Source organism: Fulmarus glacialis, unplaced genomic scaffold, assembly GCF_000690835.1.
Source record: "Fulmarus glacialis isolate BGI_N327 unplaced genomic scaffold, ASM69083v1 scaffold8600, whole genome shotgun sequence".
Classification (NCBI taxonomy): domain Eukaryota; kingdom Metazoa; phylum Chordata; class Aves; order Procellariiformes; family Procellariidae; genus Fulmarus; species Fulmarus glacialis.
In genome coordinates, this window is record NW_009187094.1 from 41406 (window position 1) to 56020 (window position 14615).

The following is a 14615-nucleotide window of genomic DNA, read 5'->3' on the forward strand; positions in this document are numbered from 1 at the left end:
CTCCTAAGCCAACCTTCATAGCTGCAGAGAATCAGCCATATGGAATAGAAGTGATGCCCTCCAGCATCTCTCCGATTTTCTCCTGCACAAACTCCTTTGATTGCACCAAGCACAAGAAAGTAAGAATGGTCTGGAGGACGGCAGCGGTCATTTGCCTGAGTTTCCTCCACATTAGGACGACGGAAGAAGGAGGGGGAGGAACCCAACGACATTAAGAACAATGTTGGGAATAGGTCTTTAAATCTGTCTCTCCAAAGCCCATATATTCCCAGCTTTGATAGCTCTCACATTACACAAGATGACATTTCTCTCCATATTGTATTATAATTAATAGGCTACTGCAAGACTTTACCAGCTCCTACTTAATAGCATTTCAGTGCTGGGAAGCAGTCATCAGGTAATCTGGCCATGATCTACTGTATCCTTTCTAAACACAGGTTCTAGCTGCCAAGAACGTCACCATAAAAAGATTTCAATCAATACCACTCAGCTCCTACTTTCAAATGCTCCAGGTCTAGGAAGAGAAGAAGAAAAAAACCCAGTACCCTCAAAACGAACAGCAAACTGGCATATGCATCGAGTACGCAGATTGAAGTGCGCAGATGGGAATTCATTATGGCCTGATCTTGCTCTCTCTTTTATACTTTAGTAACTTTATACTTTGGAAAAGGTCTCACCAAGCGCATGGAGACCGTGTGCATGGAGGGGGTTAAACCCATGCAGATCTTTCCATTCTCAAGCTGTGCTCTTGTTGCCAAACAACAACATTTCAATTGTGATTGGTACAAACAGTTGGGTTTCAATGGCAATCTGTCACGTAGGTTTAAGCCCAGTTTTTACTCATGCAACCTGCAACTTGCTGGGTGGTTGCTGGCTTTGTTATTTATTGGGAGAGAAAGAAAGGAAACAAAACAGATTGGTGGTTTTTTTCTCTTGTCCGGTCTGTAGTTCAAAGGACTTGCTCTGGAGTTTGCTTCTCCATTTGTATTCCCTAAAGTGAAATTAATAAATTAGGAATAAAAGTGAAATCTGCAAATCCAAATCAAAGCACAGCACCTGCATCTCCATGTATCACTTTCTAAAGAAGTAGGGAAGGTCTTATGTGATCTGTTCGTTTGCAGGGCTTCTGTGCTCTCCAAGAGCAAAGGCTATCTAGCAAAATCTGCAAACGCTTCCATCCCTAAATTAAAGCAGAATTGATGACTTAAAAACAAAAGGAAGTCACTGGTTCAGCAAATTAGCAAATAAGATGTCAACAAGAGAAAAAATGGTCAAGGCTCGGATCCTGATGTAGCTGAAGTAGTTGGGGTAGTTCCATTAAATTCAATGGAGCTAAGAGGATTAATGCTGGCCAAGGACCTGGCTCCTAGCGTTTTCCCAGCTGCAGGTCTTAGTTTAGGCTGTTGCCAAGAGGTTAACACTGTGATAATAGAATGAGAAAGTATTTCTATAGGTATATACAGATATATAATTATATTTAAAGAACACTTTGCTACTAGTCCTTTTGTCATTTTAAAATCTGTAATTTTAAAACAAAATTATTTCAGAAGAGCAGCAGAACCTCTTGAGTAAACTACAGACTCTCTCACCCACTCCTAGGCCACTTACTGTCCTAGAAGCAAGTTTAAATGTTATTTCTAAATGCTATTTCTTAAAACATAGGGTGCAACTAAATAAGTAAGGCTCCCAAGGGTCTCTAAGAAGCCAGTGAGTCAACACATAGGCATGGAGTAACAGCAAATCAACAATTCTAAAAAAGGTGCTTCATAAGTTAAGGAAAATAAAAATACAAAGCCTTAAACTTACCACAGAAGGCCCTCAGACTTATGAAACTAAACTGCTGTAATGTGGTACAGTGTTAAGACATACATTTCTTTTTTTTTTTCTTTTTTTTTTTCCTTACATTCTAGAGGGGCAATATACACTGAACCCAGGAAAACAGCTCACCCTAAAAAGTAATTTTGAAAGGAATATCGACTTTGATTCATGCTCCTAAAACCCTAACAGTTTTGCTTTAAAAATAATTGTTCATTCTGCAGAATAAAGTTCCTCCCTTCTCCTCCAGCCACCGAAACCCCACACTGTATCTACATATTTGAAAAAGGCTCTGCTCTGAAATGTTTCTACCTATTTGTCTGAAATTGTAAATGAGTGGCATCTCGTCGGGACTTTAAAGCACCTAGCAGGGTTGAGCGATATCCCAAAACAGGACACGATGAACAGTTGATTGAGACAGAAACGGACTGCCTTTCAATTCCCACAGAAAGCGAGGCAGGTCACTCACCAAAAAGTGACGGCAACAACAAACCCCTCTTTTATCCCTTCCCTTCCTTCTTTCCATTCTTAAGCTGGGCAGAGCAAATGAGGTTGGGTCCACAAAAAATAAGGTTAATAATAATAATTAAACAACAGCAACAACAACAACAGCAACAACAACAAAATAGGCGTCTCAATGTCTGAGGAAAAGTGGGATTGTAAGTGCAGTATTTCTTCATGTGCAGTTCTTCTACTTCATACGAGTCCCCTTTGGATGAGAAGGCCTAGTGGAATGTGTGCTCCCCTCGGACTATGTGCGACGAGAACTCATAGCGGTCCTGGCTTCGGTAGCCACAGATGTTGCACTCTAGCGGGTCCCGGTAGCCGTGGCAGCCCATGTGGATGGTGTACATGACATGGTCCAGGAAAAGGACGCGACAGTGCTCACACTTGAAAGCCCTAATCTGCTCCCCTTCTCCATTGATGACCTTGTAGATATCCTTTAAAGAGCCCTTAGAAGCTTTTGTGGCATCCAAAGCCTTGGCGTCCTCCTTCATATAAGCCGGGCTTGGCTTTCTCTTGGGATTTAAGGCAGAGTTTCCTTGGTAGGACTGGCGGTCTTCGTGGCTGCTCTCTGAGTCAGTAGAATCCAGGCAGCTATTGCTGGGGGAGCCCTCTCTATCCTGGGTTCGACTCTTTGGTCTGATGAGGGAGATCGGGCCATCCATGTTGTTCTCGTGACTGTCAGCTGTTTCCCTGCTAATGGGCCTTTCTATCCTGTTAGGATGATAGACCTGAGCGTAAGCTGAGCTGATGACTGGGGCCACCTCTGCAATTGTGCTTGGTGTGTGCTGCATCAGGGGGTGAAGTGCCTCAGCTCCAAGGTAGGTGATTGCATTGTTGATGGCTTGGTCCATCATGTGAGACTGCATCAGCTCAGCCTCCTTCTCATACGTTAGGTTCATATCAAAGGGAATATCTGGATAGCCAAATCTCATGAGCTTTTCACCTAAGGGACAAGAGCAAATGAATGAGAACAATCAACGTAATCACTCCAAGGTTTCACTGTAAAAGGGGTGGGGAGGGACAGAAGACCCCTGACTGGGGGTGAAATCCATTCCAGAGTCCAAAGTTAGCCTCCTTCTACTTGTTTACTGACCTCCTACAAAGTTTTTCTACTGAGATGGGTAAAACAGCAACCTCACCAATGGCTTTTTTTTTATTCCAGGTGAGACATGCAGCTGCAGCGACATCCAGACTGACATCAAACCTTTCACTGGGCCTGACTATGCCCATGTTTCAAGTTAGGAAATACATGTTAACTGGTAGAAAATGGGATTGAACCATCGAGGTCAGTGAAGCTCCACCGGTTTACACCATTAGACATAGTCTCCCAAAATTAAAAGAGGCAGTACCACATGTGCCCCGCACACCAAGGTACCTCATACATACCTTACAACAGGGCTGCATAGTGAGAAACCTAAGCAACAGGTACAGAGGGCTGGTACAGTGTCACCTTTAGAGCCACAATATGTAAATCCTTCAACCAGCAAAAAAAATATAGAATAACTGCATGCAGCCACAGAACGGAGCAAGTACCAGGAGCGCTGGGGCCTGACCTACCATCTTGCATTCAAGCTATAATATCTTTGTAATTCACCCCCTCAGAAAAAAAAAATCCCACCCCAATGTTTTGGACTGAGAAAAAAAAGACACACACACACACACACACCCCCAGTGCATATTTAGGCAAGAAAACAAAATAGAGAAACCGCATGTACAGCTTATTTTCATTTGCTAAAAAGCAAAAGCAACTTTCATTGACACGGGATAAATAAATACATAATGATGATGAAGCTGGCTGATGCATCACTATGTGAATCCAAATTCACATCCTTGTAACTTTTAAAATCAATGGCATTACAGATATGTGAACCCAGAACCACACGCTGGTAAATTATGCTAGTCACAGGGCATGTTACGTATCACAGCTCTCCTTTGAAGTTAACAAATTTACCACTACTTACATCAGGGCTCAGCTCAGCAGCACTGCTTTTCCAGTGATGGCTTTAGAGTGTCAGTACAAGGAAAGTTCATATAACAACTCTTTTTTTTAAATAGAAAAGGTTATATGTGTAACTATATGCATAAGATACAAGATATACATGCTCATATGTGTTCACACACACAAATATTAGCTAGTTGTTGACAGTTAACTTTTTAAGCTGATTTTGCAAAGTCTGATAAATAATTTTGGTTGGTTTTCATTGTCTTTGTTACTTTTCACTGCCTCGGTACATAAAACCAGACTTTTCTTCAATAGCGTAAGCTAATAAATTCAAGGAGTCACTACGTACAACTGGTTTGGCTATCCAAGAATTAAAGAACTCAAGAATCTTCTATCACCTTTTGCCAAAATTGCTTGGAACAAAATGTGTATAAACCACCATAAGAAAGAAACAGAACTGTAATCCCAAATCTCTTCCAAATAGCATTAGTACATTTCAACATAGCTATCACTCAGCATTTTATTTTTGACTATAATAATTCATTCCACTTAGTGCAGCTTATCTTAAAGTGATGCATAAAGAGAGAAATAATTTTACATTACCCATGGAACAATCAGGTTATCCTTGGAGATGATGCATCATTTTGGGTTGGGAGCTTAGCCCTGATTAGCAAGGTAATTAAATGCAAGTCTAAAGTGAAGCACGTGAATATTCCTACTCTCTTCAGCAGTATTGCTCACATGCTTCTCATTAGACACCATGTTCACGTACCTCACTATGCTTCCCTCCAGCCAGCTGTGTTACACTTATAGCTTACCAAAAGAAAGCATAATGTGGGAAACTGTTCTTTTGTTACACATCAGACATTTGGAGAAAAATAGGGAAGGAAAAAGCAAACGGTGCTACAACGATGGCCTTTGTAATCTAACATGACCTAAGGATGATTCTTGCCATCAAACATTCTCTTTTCAGTGTTTCTGCCGTGGGCTGGCAGTCTTGCTGTCTGTGATGGCTGTCCTGCCACCGATAGGATGGACAACTCTGTAACGGGAGGTGGCTCCAGCCTCACTTGAGTTTGAGCAGCTCCTTCCCAGGTGGGGCCAAAGCGGGACTGGAGGACAGCTCCAGGAGGCACGTGGTGTCTTTGGCACGGTGGGAAGAAAGAAATGAAAATGGAAAAGTCCATTGGTCCCTGTCACCTGCTCTGGCCACCTGTATCGTTCCTGTGTTTGATTAAAGAACTGGATCTGGTGAGAGTCTGATCCAGCCTCCAAGAACACTGTCGGTCCTTTGTAGGCTATACAGATCAAGAAATAATACCTAACCTTTATGGACTACTTGGATGAATGACGCAAATCTTATTTTGATTTCTTTTATCTTCCACATTTAGTTACTTCACCACAGACAGCAGAGTAGAGAAAACTGTAAATTGCCAGTGACCTGAATTATTCATTCCTTTAATTATGAACCAGTTCCAAAGATGTCAGAGCCTTAGAAATGGAGCGTGACATAAAAACATAAAATAAATGATAACGTGGGGAGGAGAGGGCGTAAAACACAGAGCTCAGAAGAAACATTAACAAACCAGTCCAATACGGTTTTCAATTTTAATTCCTCTTTAGCCAAATCTGTACTTAAAACTAACTAATCAGATTCATCATTTTAAATTTTCATGCAAAATTATGCTCAAATTCTATTTATTTTTGCCCTACATTAGTGAAGTAGAACAAGAAACATTCTCCACTGTGGTCATCTTACCCCATGACATTTAAAAAAACCTCAAAACAGGTATTTGAAGCCAGCTCAAAGCATACAGACACAGCTGTCCTGTGATACCTGTAGTCCATCTCATCAAGTATCTAAAGCAACTACATGCCAGACACTTGGGAGAAAGCTGCAAGAAATCTTGGAGAAAGCAGTTACAGAATTTACCACTGGGTAAATTTCTTCCTGACCTCCATTAACTAGAGGTTGACTCCAATTTTGAAGCTGGTTGATCTTCATCTGTTCTGAGATTTTTAATTCTTACTATTACAACTGTGGTCTTACTGTAAGCCACATAAATGTCTCCTTTTGTATCCCGCTAGTTCTTAACCTCAGTGACACTCTGAGAGAGCAAGCACCACATTCAAGCTGAAAATACGTGAATCTGCTTCATGTGATCAGCTTGAAGATGGTTGCTTTCAATTTCACTAGTATCTGCTTCTCCCTTCATTGAAGGGGGGGCAAAAAGAAGTACTCGGACTCTTGCCCATTATAAGTTATAGTTTCTGCCTCCACTATTTCAACAGATTTGGTAAGATTAGTACCTCAATAGCAGATATATAACCAAGGCTCTCACTCATAAATTAACTCTATTTGCTGTGTGCTGCTTCCTTTCCTCCCGAAGTTTCAGCCAGAGTAAAGACTGTGGTCCATAACCAAGGTCCCTTGGAGATTGCTGATCAGAAAAAGCAGTAAAGCATTGATAGATGTAGCATGCGAAGATTTTAGCTTATGCTTACATGACCTTCTCATAAACACCATTAAGTTGTTTTGGACAGGTGCCACACTTGCAGTATGCACAGGAAAATTTCCTGCAAGCGAGAGAACCATTACAAGTTCTTCCTGATAGAGTTGAACAATACTTCATTGGGGAGAAAACGGGAAGAAAAGTAAGGTCATGGTGAAAAAAAGAAAACTAGCAAAGCAGAGACTGCTGTTTTTCAATTCAAACACTGTGATGCCACGGAAGATCAGAAAAGGCAGAAAAATAAGATAGAGTAAATATGAAGGAGGACACTCTAGGATAAAAAGCTGCATGTCACATGAAACCCTGAATTCCTAGCCCCAGAAAATGGAATACCAAGATGATCTGTTACACCTATAGAAGAAACAGGTATATCTAACAACAAAGTAGTACACCCTACTGAAGAGAATAATAATCTGCTACAGCGTATCTCAGGCAAGGTTTTCCAATCAGTAAATTTGCCTCTGAAGACAATAACAACATATGGTCAATTGCATGTGAGTGGACAAGTCTAAAAAAAGAGACCCCCATCTACTGCTTCCAAAAATGGATTCAATTTATACCATCCAAAAAGTGGGTTGCCTCAGTTGCAAGGTATACTTATAATCAGTAAACTATACTGATAAATGAGCCGGCATGGGTACACCAGAATTTAAGGGAAGGGAGCAAGGTCTCCAGCCCTCTCAGATAAAGTCTCTAGCCCCTGCAAAGATAACCTCTGAGAGGTATTGCAAACACAATTCTGTCCAAGTCTGTGGACAACCTGGGGGGAAAAAGAGCGAGGGGTGCGAAATGCCCTTCTTCCTTTTGAGGCTGTGATGTTTCTGAGGTCTAGACACATCAGTTTAAGTGTCAGCACGGTTAACTATTTCACTGTTGATCATAACCTGCAAGAACGTACGGCACTTGCTGAGACAACACTAGGGAAGCCTGCTATGATGGGGCCATGCTTACAATCTCATAAAGCTGTATTTGGCTTGTCAGTAGAGAGCCCATTTCCACCCTCTTCAACCCCAACTGTTGTCACAACAGTCAATCAAATCAGAGTATAAATCCTGTATATCAGCTATACAGTAATTCATTTCAGACCACTTTTAAAGACAACAGCCTAAGAATTAAGCTTTTATCTCAGAAGGATTCATAACCATATAGGAAATACTGATGCCTCCCAGCGTTCCTCCTGTGGGTTGGATTGTTCCTGACCTAACCTTGGCTTAGCACTGATATTTGGGAACGGCCAGATGACTGAGAGCAGCCAGGTCAGTGTAGTCAGGGCCCCCAGGTGAGCTGCTGCATGCTGCTAGCCCCCTACTATTCAAAACCACGTGGGTTAGCTTAAAACCACCTTCAGCGGTGATTTAACAAATCCACCTGAATCTGCATTTAGCTGAGGGGCAATGACTTTTCTAAATGGCTGTGTTAATTGCTTACAGTCCTCTGATCCTCTCTCCGTAACTGTCCTCAGTGTAGGCTGAATGAGTACATGACACCCTTAAAATCTGTACGACTGTCCTTCCAGGGAGTGAGTGTGGAAAATGCATATTACATGACTTTGGAGTCTAGCAGCATACACTTACCCCAAATAATTCTCTGTCCCAGCTCCCCTCCTAAGTTTAGCACTGCCTCAGCAGCAGTAAAAAGAAGCTTTAAGCTACAGCTCCAATCAAGTAAAATTCCTCATACTGTCTCCTGTTACACGCTGAACAATTTTAAGATGTCAAGATACAAAGCAAAATATGAATTCTGGGCTTAGAATTCTAAATTTGGTAACCAGAAGTCATCCAATGTTGTTTTATATTCATGCGTTAGTAAGTTTATTGTGTGCAGAACGCTGCACTTGGAGCAAGCACTTCTTCCAACAGAAGTGATGTGATTTTACTTCCTCATGCCGGTATTATCAGATCAGTTCTTGCCAACTCTCAAGAATTTAATACAAATTACAAGTCTTGAGATACTTCTTGTTTGTTGTTTTTTTTGTGTTTTTTGGTGTTTTTTTTTTAACACACACACATATGGAGACAGATAATTATATGAGAGTCTTAGTTTTTATTTGCTGGGGCAAGGCGAGGGAAGGATGACAAGTCTAAACCTCAAAAGGGCCAGAGAAAAGATAAAAAAACCGAAACAGCCTTAAGGCACAGTAAAAAGCTCAAGATTTTCTAAGCCATTTTCGTGATTCTGGGGACCTCACTTTTGAATTCTCTGGGTTGGTAAAATTAATTCAATAATTTTCAGGATTTCTTGCGCTGATTCAACCATCTCCATTGTCGTCCCTCCCCATCACAACCAAGTTCTGAGAGCGCTACTTTTCCCCTTGTTCTTTTGGCTATTACAAATAACAAGTAACCTATACCTACGCACTAAAAATAATAAAAGGCGTATTTCAAGCTTACCCACAAACTTCTGTGGGGTGGAGCTTTTACGCTTTCCCATGTTGCTTGTCAGCTTCTCTATAACAGCAGGTCTCTCAAAAGGCACCAGAGAAATATTGTTGTCCATCACAGGCTCTTGTTCCTTACAATCTTCCATAGGAGGTACTACATAAAACCAAAAAATCGTATCAGACAAGTCTGGTCTACACTTCACAGACAACACAAATCATTTGAGCCCTGCTGATTGCGCAACAAGTGCAACACAAAACAAAGCAAGGTGCAAGAATACACTGGGCATCAAGATAGCATTCACCTTTAAGCAGAGCCACATTTACAAAACGCCTCTTTTTGGGACCATCTTATTTAGCAGAAGCCCAACTTTAAGTATTTATTAAAGGACTTGTTTTGTTCTGAATACTCAAGATCCCCAGTGAGGAGGGAACACTTTTGAAAACTCTGTAGATTACAATTTCTGTTATTCTCCCTTCAATATGGTCACCTGTTGCCAATGTAACTTTTTAGTTAACATTCTTTGTGTTTTCCCTTAACTTCACGCTTATCCCATGGCATGCTTACCGTTCTTAATTTCTTTTCGCGCTAATCTCAATGACTAAAAAACATTCAAGGCATCGATGACTTGTGTTTCCTGGGCCTGACTGTGCATTCCCCAAGACAAAGGCTTCCGGAATGAAGGATCTTTTTGGTAAAGTGTGTTTCCTCTTTCTATACTCGAGATTGTAAAATCAACAAATGCTGTACTGGAATTACAGGATTAACACCGTATGGAAATTCCCTTCAGAATCAGTCGCAGAAACTATCAGATTTTTTATTAATATTTTATCCCTTCAAACACAGACTTAACAACCGGTGAATGCAAGTCTCCTGTGTCTGTCTTCCCACTTTTTGGGATCAGCAGGGAGCATCCCTGTGCTAACTACATTAGGGGAATGCTCATACGCTGTCTTTGAGACAATAACAAGAAATTAATGACCCTTCTGTCTTTACTCATCTCACTTTGTCGCTTGTTGGGTTAGGGAATAGAGTGCTAGAGCAAAAGCAGTGTAGGAATTGCATGGGCTACCGACCAGGGTAGTGAGCGACTTGCACAGGGTTTTATGTCACTTGCTGACATAGCTGATCACTAAATACCTAGAGTACTCTGGTTTTGTTGAGCATCCTCTTATAAACACCACAAAGGGTCAGTGGTACCATGCTGCGGATCAGGCTCAGAGAGTCCAAGTCATTTGCAATATATGTCAAAAGTGTGATTCCACACGTAGCTCTTCCCACTGCTCTGCTGCCATGAGTTTAATACATGGCCTAACTGTCCCACATTCATCTTCATAAGGCAGCAAGAGAACCCTGAGAAGGATCAGCCACTAGTCGGTGTGTTAATGGGATAGCTGAGGTGTAAAAAATCATTTGAGAAGAATGGATGGCAGAGAAATAGAAACGGGGATGATCTTGCAAGGAGTTCCTACAATTTGTAAACTGTGAGCAACCCATTGCATTCTCCGTCTTAGATAAATCTTCCAGAGAAGTCACGGGTGGTATTGCAGAAGTAGTAGAGAAGGACTGAAACCCACATTTTCTGCTAGTCCTCCTCTGGTCCCTCACCATAGCCGCCTTTTGTATCACAGACATCTTCTCCCTGAGACTGTGCCATAAATGAACACCACCAGCCTACTTTCCTCCCATGTAACTTTACTACCTTCAGGATCCTAATATGGAATAATCACTCCCCTGTTCTTAAACACGCAGCTGTTTGCTAGCACATAATATATGAAAAATGGGGTGATAAAAGCCTTGTCTTTGCCTTCTTCCTAGTAAGGAAGAGCAAATACCAGGCAATTACAAAACAGAGTATCTGCTCAGGTGAACTTCGCAATTCAGACATTCATAATAAGAAAACATGGCAATTTATTCGTTTGATTCCATTTGTGCCTCTGCTGCTATGGAAAGCTGAGTACTTTGAGGCTTAGAATCTACCATATGCTATAAAATGATTTACTCTGCTGCTTTTTTATTTGTACAGGATGCTCCCCCTGAGAAACACAATGGTTTCTCATTTACAAGGCAGTCCTGCTGGCATCAGTGAAAGAGAAGAGTAAAAAGCATAAATATGAAATGAATCTAATGTTGCAACAAAACGGGATGCAGTGCTCGAGTGACCTAATTAACACCCAGTGCAGACCGGGAGGTCTGGAATACTTTAATAGTTAAGGCTAAATTTTTAAGGTTATTTAAATACTGTGCTTGGTCAGGAGCTATCTGCACTACTTCTACTCAAGTATTTACCAAGGAGGTTTTGGAAGAAAGGAAAGATTATGTCTGTTGATTTTCACTGGGAACTGGCGTCTGACTGTCCTTTTGGCTTACCAAAAATCAGCGTATGCACGCACATGCACGCACATTCTCCGTGAAACCCTGGATCCCTGCTCAGAGGCAATATCCATCCTCACTGCGATGGGCCAGGTTTGTATGCGAGTGTCACTTCAAGAATTTCCAGCCATTGGTGTACAGGTGGTGGGGACGTAGGGAGGTGCAGAGGGCTCTAAGTGCCCCCTAGGAAGACTTCCTAAAGGTATGCTTAGACTTTATAGGACTGTACTTGCCCATAAAATCAGTTGAAAACCTCTTGATTACTTTCATAGCCATTACTTTCATAGATTAAGCTCCAAATGTAGTGGCATTTGTATGTCTTATAACAATTAAGTAATAATTAAATAATTCTACTGTTGGGCATATATGTGTAAAATTTCCTAGACGGAATTTGAAACCTTTCTTCCATGAAAAATGAATAGTGCTAAAAAAGACATCTGCTCTTCTCTAAGTCAGGCAAAAATTCTGCTTGGACTCTTTTTAAAAGTAAAATCATCACCAATAAAAGCATTTTCTTTTCTACCTTTCATACTGCAAGCTCTTTCTTTTTCCCACCTCAAAACTCAACTCTATAATCCAGGGCATGGCTCTTTTGCAACAGAATCACTGAATCACGCCAATATTTATGTTACGAAGGGAATAAGTTACCAGAATGTGTTTTGTTATGGAGATTTCCTAGGAGAAGGGAGAGATGGAAATAGCCTAATTTCTGAAAACCATTTAAATTGCATGCAAAACCGGACCAAATAGGTGAGATGTCACATTTTAGAAACCCAAAGAGTTAAGCTAAAGATCACATTGTCAATTCTAGATACATTAATTTTCATTTCAATTTAAAAATATGTAAATAAAGGACAAATAGCCCAGCCTGCATCATTTTTTTTGAGGAAAAACAAAATAAAAAAGGGGAAAAGCAAACCGATCACACACAACCAACAGTTATCACAAATCAGATGCTCTGTGGTAGAAACTCATGCGTACACATTTACTCTGCGGTAAATGCAATTCCTTTTTTGTTGCATTTCATTGTACTTCATTACCTTGGTAGTGGGAGCTACCAAAGAACAGCTAACACATTATAACTAGCTTTGATACAGCAGCTCATTTTATGCTGTGAACTTATGGTCTCAGCTCAGAAAGTTTTTTTTTATTCTAAAAAATCAAGCATCTAGTCCATGAAAAGCCCACAGTTGAGTATGTTTCTGTTCAAGGATGTTCTAAATTAGCTATCAAGGTGCGCTTCTGGACTGCCCATGCAAACGTTTACCATCTCTGACACTGTTAATCTTCTCAATTGCAGTTAACACCAAATGCCGTTTCTAAGCCCAAACTCTCAATACACAAACCTGGATGGTCTTCAGGACAAAGTCTTTATTTTCCTGAAGTCTTTCAATCGTAGTGCTCAAAGTGGCTATCTTTTAGTTTTTGCTTTTAATTTGTAAGAAACCACACATACTATTAAAAAAGTTTATGCTGTTCCAGTGAGGAAAGAATAGGGGGGGAAAATTACCCAGTGTGCGTTTTGCTGATAAATACTTTTGTGTGCAGACAACAGACACTGGGCTAAGTCTCAGCTGGTATAAATTAGTATTACTCCATCAACCTCAATTTCCTTTCCAAAGCTCACAATATTGCTATTTAAAAAAAGTGTGTGTGTGTACAGAGAAATGACAGGAAATACTCCCATGGACCCTGTGTGAAGTCTCCTGTGGGACCAGCATTTTAACGATGTTTTAAGCAACTATGTAAGAGGGAATGACACAAGGCCATTGTGTGTTTTATGTGGAGCTGGCCTTCGAGCCTTGCACAGCCTAGGGCTAGGCTTCTTTCTCCTTCTCCTAAAAGGAGTACCCTTCTCCACTCTACTTTAAGAATTTCCCCGGACTTTTTGCTTTGCGGAGATGGAGGAGACCATAAAACCAGGTGTAAACCATAGCTAGCATTCAACATTTCTCCCCGTTCGTTCCCACAAAGGTCATGTTCTTGGCATTCGGAGACTGTCACTTTTGTCACCCCCAACACGCCGCTATCTAGGAGACCACAGACTAATTTCCACCTCTGGGGCCAACACTGCTTAGCTGAGAACTGCCAACAACAAAGTCATGGGAGCTCTCTTCCAGCAGCCGTCGTGCTGAGCGGGGAACAGGACCTAGCCACAGGGAGGGGCAGCTCAGCAAGCAACCGGCACCCTGCGAGAGGATGGAGAGAGACCCGGAGACTTGTACATTCCTACCCACAGACTGAAACTAGCCCTCCTTCCCCTCCTCTTGCTTCCCCTTGTGGCTTTAGTCAGCTGATCTAACCATCTGCAAGACAAAGATAATTGAAATTAAAGGCCTCATCAGGCCACGGCAAAAGCACCCAAGTAGACGTCTGTAGCATGCCTATAAACCGATCAACTTGAGCACAATGCTTGAAAAAAATCCAAACTCTCTAGGGGCTGCCTCCAGTTTTCTGGAACAATTCATCTCTGCAGAAATAATTTAGACTGATGCTAAACGTTGGCCATATTGGTTGAGACCCAGCACAGCCACCTGCGTCCTTAAAGCAGAATGCCGGTAGGGATAAGAAAATCCCCACCTCTACCTATTCTGTGCATAACAGTGAAGTTGTGACCAGGAGTCACACCAAAATGCACTCAGAGGCTTCAAAACACTCAGCAAGAACAAAATACTTAAAAAGTATTTGGAAAGAGAGTCAGGAAAACCTTACCCCAGTGTGATGCAAAACGATCAAAATTTCCAAAGCATGCACTCACTCATCCTCAGGAACACCCTTTCCATGTGTGACATGGGAGAGAAGGAAATCAATACATTTTTCAGGGTTAGACTAAGACCTAACTTCAAGCTGAGTAATCATTTGTATACTCTCCCCTGGTGTCTTTATAGTCCCAGGAGAAAGGACTTTGCTGCAGACCTCGACAGGTTGGTGCTCATGACCCTCACTCCCATGCTGAGCTTCACGGGATGCGAGGTGAGATTTATTACTGGTCCCAGCTGAATTTGGAGCTCCCTGTCACTGCCTGTCCTCATTATGCCCTCGCTCAACAGCGCAACGAAGACAGTGGATCAAACATCCCTTAAACGT

General features: G+C 41.5%; 1 protein-coding gene across 2 annotated transcripts in view; it reads right to left on the reverse strand.

Annotated features, from left to right (window-relative positions):
- Positions 1-2251: 2251 nt before the first annotated feature.
- Positions 2252-14615, reverse strand: part of IKZF2 (IKAROS family zinc finger 2 (Helios)) — a 107927-nt gene continuing 95563 nt past the window's right edge. For both annotated transcript variants that reach the window (XM_009573903.1, XM_009573895.1), the window contains exons 6-7: positions 9168-9311; positions 2252-3265 (exon numbers count right to left, since the gene is read on the reverse strand). In XM_009573903.1, the coding sequence (XP_009572198.1) occupies positions 2541-3265; positions 9168-9311 (869 nt within the window). In that variant the 3' untranslated portion in view covers positions 2252-2540. The remainder of the gene's footprint in view (positions 3266-9167; positions 9312-14615) is intronic.